General features: G+C 36.0%; 1 protein-coding gene across 3 annotated transcripts in view; it reads left to right on the plus strand.

Annotated features, from left to right (window-relative positions):
• Positions 1-11,852, plus strand: part of bach2b (BTB and CNC homology 1, basic leucine zipper transcription factor 2b) — a 155,895-nt gene extending 144,043 nt beyond the window's left edge. For all 3 annotated transcript variants that reach the window (XM_037980664.1, XM_037980663.1, XM_037980665.1), the window contains exon 5: positions 2,204-11,852. In XM_037980664.1, coding sequence (XP_037836592.1) covers positions 2,204-2,683 — 480 coding nt within the window. In that variant the 3' untranslated portion in view covers positions 2,684-11,852. The remainder of the gene's footprint in view (positions 1-2,203) is intronic.
• The last annotated feature ends 988 nt before the right edge of the window (positions 11,853-12,840 follow it).

Consider the following 12,840-nt stretch of genomic DNA (forward strand, 5'->3'; position numbering starts at 1 on the left):
CCAGTAGCCCATTTTTCATCAGGGTGCTCTGGTTCCCCAGCACCTGACGCAGACCTTGTTTGGCCGGGCGACGTCTGAGCCGGCATGTGATTCCTATTTATCTCTCTCATGGTATGAGGTAGGCAGTAACTCAAAGGGTCTTGCCTAGGGACCCAGACTGGATAGCTCAATTTCACTGTTGTATCTTTGCCCCGGCCTGGATTTGAACCCGGGTTTCCTATCTATATATATATATATATATATATATATATATATATATATATATATATATATATATAGATAGATAGATAGATAGATAGATAGATAGATAGATAGTTCAGTCACAATTAAAAATACCTTGTTAGTCAGATCCAAACAGAATAAATTATTAAAAATGGACAGTTCTAAACCTTTGATACAAAGTCTAATTACTCACTTTATCCAAGTTGCTTGGTTGGATCAAATAAATGTTCAGACCATTAAGGTGGGGTTAGAAAACATGGCAGCAAGAAAACAAAACTGCCCAGGGTCGGACATCATATGGCTGTTTAGATTTGTTCTTCAAAATCTATTACAAATTTGTTTTGGGTAGTCCAATTGCAAGCAGTCACCTCTGATCACACGTGGTAGTAAATTGTGTGATGTTGAAATCAATAGGGATCATGCTTGACCCATGAATTGTCCAGCTGTGCAGTTCAACATTCCTGCTTTACACAGTTACAGAGTTAGAGTACAGGGTCACCTGTGATCTTGACCTTTGACCTTGACCTCTGACTAAATTACCACCAAAATGTAAGCATTTGTTTGCCGTAACAACCCCAACATTTCCTGTAATTTTCATCCAAGTCTGTTCATTAAATTTTCATAAAATTTGTATCTTGAATTGAGTAAAAGTTTAGTGGTGTGCTATAATGTTATAAGATCATATTATGTTTGCAAAAACAATAGATTTTCATATGTTCATATGTTTCATAGTTTATCTTTTCTAGATTTTCTTTGATGAGCCGTAGAAGAAATAATCTTACTCTTTATAAAGGTCTTCATTGCTTCTCACAAAGGGGAGGCTGTGACCTCTGGAGTCTTAGTAACCTGAAAAATGTTTATTTAGGAACAAGGTTGATGAAGTCATTATCTAAGTATGTGCATCAGTATCAAACTTCTGGAAATAAGTGTTCATCAAAATTGAAAAATGGTTCAAAACCACAATAGTCATATTTACAGTTAGTCACTGACAAAACAAGTAATCATTTGAGTGGCATTCATGAGGGACTCTCCACAATTGCCACAGATCTGTCAAGTAAAATTAAAACTAGCAAGAAGTGTTGCTGTTTTGAGGAGAATAAGACTTTTTCTGGACTACGAATCACTGTTTATTTTAAATAATACTCTCATTGTACCACATTTGTGGAAATTTGAGGGAATACCTACAAAACAAACTTACAGCCGCTGTACATAATACAAAAAACATCAATCAGAATATGACATAAAGTGGGTTATTAGAAACATACAAATCCATGACTTTTAAATCAAATGTACTGAAATTCTGGTACCTTGTAAAATTCTAAACTGTACAATTTATGTTTAAAGTAAGAAACTGTCAACCTCCACACAATATTCGAAAAATGTTTTGTGACAGAGAGGACGCTTATAATTTAAGTTTTATATAAATATTAAAAAAAACAACGTATTGGAACAAACAAAAACAGTAGTTGTATATCAGTGTGTGGGGTAGATCTGTGGAATGGATTAAAAGATGAGCTCAAACAGAGTAAAAATATAAACCACCTTAAAAAACTGTACACAAATGAACTTATTGGAAAATATGTTGTATAGGAAGGGTATCTGAATGACCAAAAATACTATTGTTGATACTAATATTGTGTAAATAGTTGTACATTCATTTATGTGAATGTAAGGTTTAAGTGTCATTTAATGTGGAAGTACTTTGAGGGTTTATCAGGTGTGGGGAGACTTAAATGATTGCATGTTGATATGTAGGAGAGGGGCAGGAAATCATAAGATCTTTCATCTTCTACCTGTTCGTTTTTGAACAAATTGTGTAAAATTGCATGTCAACTGGCATGACTATTTTTCTTATTATTATTTTTTTACTTTTATTGTCTGTTCAAAATAAATTAATTATTGTCTGACAGTGTTCCAGAAATGAATGAAAGTCAGTATAATGTCCTAATAAAGATAGAAATACAAACTTGTGTGTTTGCAGGTGTGTGAAAAAGAGAAGTTGCTGACTGAGAGGAACCAGCTGAAGGCCTGTATGGGCGAGTTGTGGGAGAACTTCTCATGCCTGTCCCAGGAGGTGTGTCGCGATGTTCATTTAAGCCCAGAGCAGGTTCAATCCCTCCACCATTATTGCCCTGTGCTCCGGCCCACCAGTTCCACTTCCAATGAGCCAAGACCCACCCTCAGCACCCCTGCCATCAGAAGCGTTGACCTCACCACCCACTCTGGCTCAGCCACTCCAGAACCCATCTTCCGTGGGTCACCCAGCTGCTCGGAGAGCCAGCCCAGCTTTGCTGTCAGAAACGGAGCTGACAAATTTACAGATGGTCAGGACACCAGCTTGTACACAGCATCAGAGCTGTCTGTAGAAACCTCCAACCAGACGGTAACGGTGGATTTTTGCCAGGAAATGACAGACAAATGTACAACTGATGAGCAGCCAAGGAAGGACTGTACCAAGTAGAGATGGTTTTGGTTTCTGTTTGCGTTGAATGTTTTTGTAGTATTTAATTTGACTCTCCTGACAAACCCTTCCTCTGGGTTGTGAGACGTTCAGCCTCTGGCAGTGTTCACTCAGAAACAAGCTTTGTATTTATGTCTTTTGTGCTTTTTTTAAACTTTTTTAATTTTGTTTTTGTTTGAATGGTTGACACTAATGTTGTCTTAACAGCAGCAATACTGTTCTACAGGTATTCTCCTCTTACTATGACAGAGGGGGAACCTCTCACCAAACCCTTCCAATGGTGCTATACTCACCCCAGCAAAGACTCTGTCATTCATGTGTCACAACTCAAAGTGAAACCTCATAGGACCTAAACAGCAGCTCTCCTTTGTCTTTTGGTGTACAAACTATGTCTTTGTCCCTGTCTTTCTTTCTCTCTTTCTTTTTTCCACTCTGTATCTCCAGTTGTTTTCACACATCCACTGCAGCCCTGACATTTTCTTACTGTGCTCTGTAATGAGCACATTAGACAATACAAATGTCTGCAGCATTAAATATAGTATTTCACTGGGATCCGACTGTTGGAGACTATTTGGCAAGACATTCACAAGGAAATATGTGAATTTTCTGTTGCATCTCTACAGCTGCATTTTGTGCAGCCAATTAAAAATAGCATGGCTTATTTTTATGTGCTTGCTAAACTATTTTAGGCCATGCACAGTATTTTGTTGTCCACCTCTAACAACATCATACCCGTCTTCTCACTCTGTACCCATTTTGTCAGCTGCCCACACATTTATGATTTAATCCACTGGAGTAAATTTTAGAAATGGAGAAAGACAAATTTGGATCCGTTTTTCAATACCTGTGTAAATACCAAGTCAGCGTTCACGTTATTGTTTTATTAGTGTGCATAAAATGCACACTCTTGAGATTCTGTTTTTCTTCATTATTTCGCCTTAATTCTTCTGTCCGTTTTTTTACACAAAAACTACTCCTGTATATTTCATCCTGTTGCAGCCATTCTAACTTCTAATTGTTCTGCTCATTCATGAGATGGTGGCTATGACTTTAAGTTCTTGTGCCACTTGTGGTTTTTGAAGTATTAAGCTTTAAACACATTTTAAATTCTATTACTACATAATGGTGATTTTTCCAGCATCTTATAATTTCAGCAAAATTCCAGCTACACAAACCATTGAAACTTTCAACAGCTCAAACGGTCTAGGCTATCAACATAGGATTCAGCTTTTTGATGCCTTCTCTTGGTTTTGTAATATTATGCAAATTAGTGCATCACACACACCCATCATATTTGGAGGCCCCCTCAAATGCCTACAGGCCTAAATTTCAGCTGTTAAAATACTTCTGCTGAGGCATGTTCATCAGCAGCTTCAAGCAAAAGCATTGTGCATTTTATGCACACTTGTGACATTTTGGAGTGTCTCTCACAAAGGCTGTTCACAAACTAGTCTCCAGCAGTCACAGCCCAGTAAAATATTGGGTTAACTCTGAACTTCTCAAGTGAATCACCCAATTATTTTTTTCTATATATCTCTTTCTGTGTTAACGATATACCCAGATTCATGGATTGTATAAACTCATTATGATAAAGAGGTATCAACACATTTATGTAGCATATTTTTTCTGTCAGGTTCTTCCTCTGTATGATCAGCACAGAAGCCACTCTGGAGTATTTCTTATTGTGAGAACAAGAGTATCTACTGCTGAGAGCGCATGTGTTATTAACAACCCCAGATAAAGTTTGGACCCAATTCTGTCCTCATTCTGCAGAAGTTCTCAGATGTTTGTGTGTGAAAACAATCTCTTAAGCCCCATCTATGTGACTCCGGATAGTTTTACAAACTGAGATTGTTTTGCTTGTTAGCACCTCCCATCTACTTTGCAAACTTAGTTTATAAAAATGCTTTCCAAAATAGACATTTTTAAAAACCTGTTTTGGGTAAATCTGTGCAGTCAAGAAATATGGAGCCTCTCAGAAATGATGACTTAGCAGCCTGTTTCACTCATGCCCATTATCACTTTGTGCTTTAAATACCCGAGCTAGAATGGAGCTGTTTTAACCACTTTTTCTATGTCTGTCTTGCTTTATTCTGGCTTTTTCACTACCAAAATGATTATGTGCTAAACCAGTAATAACTAAGAGGAAACTGGAAACAATATCAAAGAAATGAATGAGTTTTTGGAGAATCTTTAGCCAAGCCTACCCATAAACCATAAAATACATCTAGACATACCATCTCTCCTAATTCTGGTGTGGAGAATAGAAGCCACAAGATTCTGTTTGGCAAGTGTTGCCATGTTGTATTTTGGGAACCAGAGAGCATATTGTCTGCAGGTTGTCCTGGCTACTCCCCTGCATACAATCATGGTGTCACATGACTTTTGTTTTAAAAATGAAAAATCTAATTACAGCTGAGCAGATTAGAAAAAATAATATTTAAACTGCAAGGTAAGAACTACTCGAAACAACAGGAGTCATAACCTGAAAAATATCAGAGGCATATTTTTTTATTTTATTTTACCGACAGCAATGTTTTGTTTTTATGGAGGTGGGAGGACTAAAACCTTTACTAAAACCAGCCAACAGGGAAGCTGGTCCTGTTCAGGTTTCAAGGTTCTGGTCAAATATCTAGATTATGTTATAGTCAGTGAGCTAAAGATAGTCCTAACCTGTATTTGATATTTCATTAATGTGGACATTCTCACTACCTAGTGGAGCAGAATGGTCATTGCAGGATTTTTATTAAAATCGTGAGAATAAAAACAGAAATATAAAAGGAGAAAATAAAGTATCAGTTTAAAAAAATATCTGGAGTATTGTAGATGGGGTCTTAGCCTCCTCTACCTCTTTCTGTCTCATTCTTCCTCTTTTTCTGTTTCTTCTGCGAATTAATCTCAGTGGCCCTTTTCGTCACAGAAATTCAAACTCAGGAAAAGAAAATCCTCTGAATGTTCAACCTAGTTTATAAAAGAAAAAGCAAACAGCTTCTGTACATGAAAAAGCTACGATGCAGAGACTGAAAACTTTTCATATGCAAAAATTGTCTGCAAGTGTGTCACATTTGTATTTATGTACAGGATAACTTTGTACATTCTGTAACTGAAAACATTCCACCTATGCCTTCCACAGCACTGAACTGAACAGAGAAAAAAAATGGGGTTTCTTAGGTGGTTAAATGGTTTTTTTATTTCCCACTCATTAGCAATACCATTGTATTTTGATGTTGTAACAGTGATATTCAAGTGCTTGTATGGCAGATGTGTATATAGTATGAAGCATGATGACTGTAACAGTGATTTTGTCAAGGTAGAGGCTTAAATATTTCTTTTGTACTGGGGTCATATCAAGCACCTTTTTGCTAAGGGAAATTTTTGCTTTGCTGTTTCCTGTCCTGCCTAATGAATACTTTCCATCACGATGGGTGTTCTTCTACTCAGGAAATCAGCTTGATACTCATGTAGAAACAAACACACACACACACATAGAGCACATAAAAACCCTCACATTTACACACACACACAGTTTGAGCCCCTTGCATGTATCAAGAGTTAACCATTCTAGGAATGTTCCAAGAAGCAATTCCTCTACACCTTTCACTCCTCTGAAATGTGAAAATCTTCTTTATGTTTGTTTCAAGAAATCTTGAAGATCTTTAGTCTCTTGCCAGTATTTAAATATACTTGTGTACACTCACAAACGTACGTTGGGTTCATTCAATATTACCATTTGATGTTCAAATACAGTCAAAAAGCAGCTTTTAATTTTTTGTTGTGCAAAAGCCACAAAAAGGAAAAAGAAGTGTGTGTGGGGGGCGTGGGGGGTCAGATTCAGGCATTTTGTTTTCCAGTCGCAAGCACTCAGAGCTATTCAGCACTTCTTTAAGGTTGTTTGTTTTTTATTTAAGAGCCTCTGAAAAGTCTGAGACTAAAGCACTTAAATTGGCACAGCAAGAGAAAATGTTCATTCTTTGAATTAGATTTGAAATAAAATCTATGAAAAATTTGAAACCATACAAAAAAAACAAGCCAAGGGTTTAGTATAAGAGCATTTTTTGTTTTTCTTTGGTAATTGAATAAGCTAATTCTTCAATATTTTGAAGTGAAAGCGATGTATGTGTTGTCAAGATGATTTAACAATCATAAGATACTATTTTGTTTATGTTTGAACATCCTTTGTGATGTGAATGCATGCTGACTAGAAATATAAGCTTAGTTGATCTAGAGGTAAAAACAAGCAGGGTATCACATTTCAGCTCAAAAGTTGAGTTCAACTTTGCTCTCTTTAAGCCCCAACCCAATGGCATCAACTCTTGGCATAGTCAAACTGAGGCTAATGTTACTTCTAATTTACTTAGAATTTCTGAGGAAAAGATGTGTTCTTGAGCATCAGTCTTCTAACTTTGAAAAATAGTATTTACTGTAGCACTTCTTAGTAAAATATGACTTTTTATGGATACTAGATGAGAAAAACAAAACTAAATAACAATTTTATTGGAAATTGCATTGCCAATTATGTACCAATAAAAGTAAACTGTCACGGAACCAAAATCTTATATTAACAATTAATTAAAATAATAATAAAAAGTTTACAGTTTTCCAGAGGCCCCAGGTCAATCTGTACTTCTGCCAAGTCTTACTTTGGTCACCATGTACTCAAACTATTGTAAGAACAAAAAGAAGCCTTCTGTCATACTCACTTCAGCCCACTTTGTACTCACTTTGTCCAATTTCATACTTTTTCAGCCCTCTTAATACTCATTTTAGTACTCTTGCACTAACTTTATTAATTTCATGCTAACTTTAGCTCACTTCATAACTAAGTCTACTGTATTATTATAAGTAGTAGTAGTAGTAGTAGTAGTCGTAGTATTGGTGTGATGATACCTAGATATTCAGGAGTGTAACTCTGGATGTTTTCTTAAAAACCCCTGATCTCGAGACAGAAGAAATTTTAAAATGCAGTTCTGTCTAAATCAGGCATTAAGCTCCTCAAATATTATAACAGCCTAAGATGTTTGCCTGAAAACACTGGCAGGTTTTTCTCTCTTTGTATGCAAGTTGGATCTGCTTCAACACACCCACACCTGCCTGAGCCTGGGACAAGCATTTTACACAATATAATTATGCAAACCGTAGGTTAGAAGAAGAAATAAAGCACAGCTTGATTTTGCGCAGGATCACAAGGATCTGGTCCCCATAAGATATGTGCATATAGTGAGTGCATGGGTGTGAAATTATAACAGTTTTGCATCCTATCGGTACAAAATGCCAACTGTTACATGTTTAATGAAAATAACTTTGTACAAAGTTGGGGTATGATTCGGCACAGGAACAAATTAATGAGCAAGTTTTCCTAAAGGTTAACCAACTAAAATACAATAATAAATGATACATTGTTCTAAATGTCAAAATTTTTAACCTAAGAATGAAATCCAGTAAAAGGTTTTATGTACTCTGCTCTCGGAAACACAATATTTTCCTGGTTAAAACCTTCCACTCACACATTAGCTGTGGACCTCTCGGTCTACCATGTCTCTGGTAAACTTAGTAACATTAACCCTATTAAGTTCTTGGGTGTTTGGAAAATAGTCAGTGTTAAATCCTCAGTTTTCACTAATCTTACTCTTATGTTTGGAAACATAGCCTTCATTTTTCACACCCTCAGAATCACCTGCAAGTGTAGATTTTATTCTGGCCCTCACTTAATGTTCACTGAAACACACTGGAGCAAAAACATATTTTGTTAATGTCACCCCCACCTTGTTTGAAAATCTTAGCAATGGCAAGCTAAACAATAATGACTTGCCAACATATCTCTCCATGACTGTTTTTTTTTTTTGTTTGTTTGTTTNGGGGGGGGGGGGGAGGGGGGGTGATATTGTTTGAACTTTTAAAAAACTAAACCATTCAAAATTCTGGGAACCAAAATTATAGTTTTGTCACTCATCTGGCGAGCTTTTGTTAAAATACTGACTCTTGAACCATCTTGATGATCAAACTCCCAGATGAACCTCAGAGTGGGGCTGAAAGTTTGGATGAGAGTTTTGGCAGTTCTTTCTCCTGAATTTTACTAATGTAGAATTAGGAAATAGTTTAAAGATCTAATTTGTGGAATTGTGTCACATGGTGAGATCAGAGTCTACTGTGTGTATTTCTTTTCCTGTCTTTAACCTGTTTAAACTGTTCCCTGTTTTGTAGATGGAGCGCACATACACACACACGTTCACTTACATTTGTACAAAGAATATATCATGTTGGCACAGCCTGAGTTTGGAGCAAGAGTGATTCTGTGTTAACTCATATGGTTTCTGGTGTTTTATGTGTGCTTATCTTTTTGTACACATATATACAGTATGTGTGTACATTGACATTTTAGGAGGCTAAGTTAAAAAAAACACTTAGAACAGTCTACATTAGATCCTTTTTTCTGCACTTATTATGCAGTTCATTGTCTTCTTTTTTCTCCTAAAATTAAGAACGCTGTAGTGGGATGGTAGAGGGTACAGGTTTTTTTTACTTGATTATATTTCTGTTTGGAGAGGATCAGTTCATTACATTTGTAATGTAGCCAAACTTGTGGGACTTTTGACATGTCATAGAAACTCAATACTACTATTTCTATGTTAATAATTTAAAAGATCTGACCCATACATTCCCAAAGAGGTAAGATTAGATGGTAATTTAGTTTTGGCCAACTTGGAGGCTCTGAGTTTTGTGTCTTCCTCTACACTGTTGGCTTAAAAAGAAATAAGCGTCTTGAATAAAAAGATGAGGGATGAATTTTAATTAAACAGCAAACAGTTTGGTTTGAACCTTAAATACATCTTTTTTTGGTTTGGTGTTTATTAGGATTAATGAAAGAAAGGTTTTTTTTTATCACTGATAGATTTGATTTTACACAGATTTTAGATCATGTGATTATGCTGTTAGAACAAACATGTTTTTAGTTGCCTAATAGACACGTGCGTGCGCACACACACACACATACACACAGCGTCATCACATTTATTGTTAAAGCTGTCTGGTTGCTCTCATGTTTTTGTAATCTTGCTAATTGCATGTTGTTTCAATTTGAGACTCTTTTCTCTTTTTTGGCAACAAATGATATAACGATTTCATTCAGCTGCTTCATATTCAAGTTGTGGCAGAAATCAAAAAACACTGATGTGTTTAAACCAAAGCTGTCTGCGTGGTCACATACCAGTGGAAGGAAGTCAGATAAAATGTTTTTTGCCATTTTGATGAACTATCCCTTAAAGTCTCAGGGTGCTAAAGGTTTCCCTTTGAAGCAGACAGCATTTTTTTGTCTGCAACTTTTATTGTTTAAAATTCTAACAGCTAGCTGCTAAAAAGATTTTTAAAAAAAAAGGCGTTGGCAGACAAAAATGAATGCTGAGACTTAATATTCATCTGCTTTTAGTTGTTTTTTTCCACCAACTTATTAAAGACAACAGAATGTGAGTTGATCGGATTCTTTTGGTTTGTAGAACGGATTTGAGTTTGGCTATTGTTAAACCAAAAGCAAAGTGTTAAAAAGTGCTGAAAATCTATGCAGAACATAGCAGATGCTGAGTTGGTGAGAATTTTCCTTAAGTTTAGTTTTTTAGCACAAATATTCTTTAAGATTTAATGGACTTAAAACATATTTTTAAAGGGATACTCTGGTCAATCTTTAAACTATGTTCTGTCAAAAAGCTATCAATAGTTAGCATCTTATTAGCTTGGACATCAGTCATGGAGTATGGAGAAAAGGGTAGAAGTCTTCTTCTAGGCTAGGCTATTGACTTGCCAAAGGGCCTTTTTTATTAATCTAGTTTGATAGGCTTATAAAACAACTCTTTCTAAAAAATGACATATTGGTGTGAAGTAATGCTACATAGGCTAATATTAAACTCAACACTTTTGCATGACACAGTTGGTTTAGTTTGTTGCAACCAAACAACTACGTAAATATCTTTGTGACTATGCCTCAGACCATAACAATCACCAGCACACATATTTTATGACTAATGTCTCAGCTGATAAGATAGTAACTACTGATAACTATTTGACAAAACATCTTCAAAATTACCAGACTGTTCTATGAAGAATTTGATTATTTAAAGAGGAAGTCTCTGGTTTGCTTTTGTGTAGCCCCCCCTAATTTTTTATTTTTTTGGTCATTATAGCTCTTTGATTTACATGAACATTGCTGTAGCTCTGTAAATAAATGCTCTTACAGTTATGTTTATTTTTTTCTTGTTATTTTCTTTTATTTTATATATTTTTGTTGCTGCTTCTCTGAAACACTGGCTTTTGCAACTCCAAAGGTTGTTCTGAAAGAATATGAACAAAAACATGCCTTTTCACAGACTGCTCAACTTCAGTTAAAGTAAAGAAAATAACAATAATAATAATAATTTGGTGTAAAGGTTAAATGCACAGGCTGAGATCACTGAGTAAAGTATAAAATGAAATATGTTTACAAATAGGTGTCATGTCATGTAAAAGTCACTCTTCAGTTGGACAGGCGCTCAGTGTTGTGTAAGAGACAAAGAGTTCTCTCACCTTGTATTTCATCCAACTTTTGGGATGGGTTGGCATTACATGGATACAAGTGCACCTACGATATTTGCCTTAGAACTTGCAGAGGCCATAGTTCACGTTGAAGTGAAGTGCGTGTATGCAGGGGCCTGAGCCCCCATCCCCAAGTAACCAGTGCAGACTTTTTTCACACTTATCTACCTGTGAAATACTTCATACCTCTCATAACTGGTCAATGACTGTATCAGAAAACTGCATCAGGTGTTTTTCTACATGCTTTTTACACAGAATATATAGATTACTGTATTTGTACATTTTGATGCATCATTTTTAATGTAATAGCTCCTAAGCTTGTAATTCACGTTGGGTTTTTTTTCCCCTCATTTTTCTAGATGACTGTTTTGTGTTAATATTGTTCACTTGAAATATCAGTTATTTGCTTATTCTATGCTAAGAGTTCTTACCTAATTTCTAAATGCTACATGACCCTAATTATTAAATTACTTAATAGCCATTGTAAATAACATGTTGTGCAACCCCATTTTCATTCATTTTAACTGCTAGTGTTATCTATATTATTATTTTTTTTTGTCTAGACACCAGTTCTCTTTATGAAATAAATAAACATGCATATCATTCTGTGCTTATTGTGAATGTGGTTGTATTTATTTAGGAAAGTCCTGTATGTTTTTGTTTTCATAGTAATATTTAGGTTTTTTATTGTTGCTTGGTCACAATTTTAGAAAACAACAACATTTTTGCAAAATTATAATATGTAGCAAGAACAAAAAAAGAAAAATAATACAGCACAAATTTAAAGTTTTTTTTAATCATTAGCCAACATGTGGCCCATTTTAGCTGAGTTCACTGTATTTTATAGGAAAGCAGAATAAAGGGGAAAAAATGACATTTACATGGTTCTTTTTTGTTTTCATTCTCTGGAGGACTGAAACTAATATAATTAAAAATAAAAGCAGAAATATATATATTTTGTTTTTCCTTTTCCTTATACAGCCGTTTGTTCTTTTTACATTTCCTCGTCTCCTCTTTTTACTTTACCGTATGCATTTCTGCCTCATTATGAAAATGAGGAGGCTGCCTTCTTGGTCCAGCTCCTCTGCTATTGGTCAATAAACAGGAAGGGGCAGGATCCATATGTAGATCAATTGTTCACGCCTGCGCTTTTAGCAGTTTCAGGAGAACGCCTCATTTGAGAGGAAGTGAAGTCTGTCTCAGACAGCTGCAGAAGAGTTAAGGCACGTTGCTAGCTTAGCTGACAGCAATACAGTCAGTGATGATTATTGTTTCCCTTTCCAAACCCCCAGAGCGCAGAGGAGGCTCGCTTTAATACCGCTCATACCCTTGCCCGCTCCCTCGTGGGGGCATGCACGTTTTGGCAGAACCATCACTTTTCAGCATGACACTGGTCATCCTTTTGTCAGTTCGGTACGCCTTTACCCCCACCTGTAGCTGACGTGCTCTGGCAGTGGTCGGTTAGTCGTTATTTTTGCCTCCACCCTAACATCTGACCACTTTTTCTTCACCTCAGCCACCGGTATTAAAGCGTGCCTCCTCTGCACTCTGGGGCTTTTGAAAAGGGAAACCATAAATAGTCATAACTGAGTGTATTG

This window comes from Kryptolebias marmoratus, linkage group LG17, assembly GCF_001649575.2.
Source record: "Kryptolebias marmoratus isolate JLee-2015 linkage group LG17, ASM164957v2, whole genome shotgun sequence".
In the NCBI taxonomy this organism is placed as follows: domain Eukaryota; kingdom Metazoa; phylum Chordata; class Actinopteri; order Cyprinodontiformes; family Rivulidae; genus Kryptolebias; species Kryptolebias marmoratus.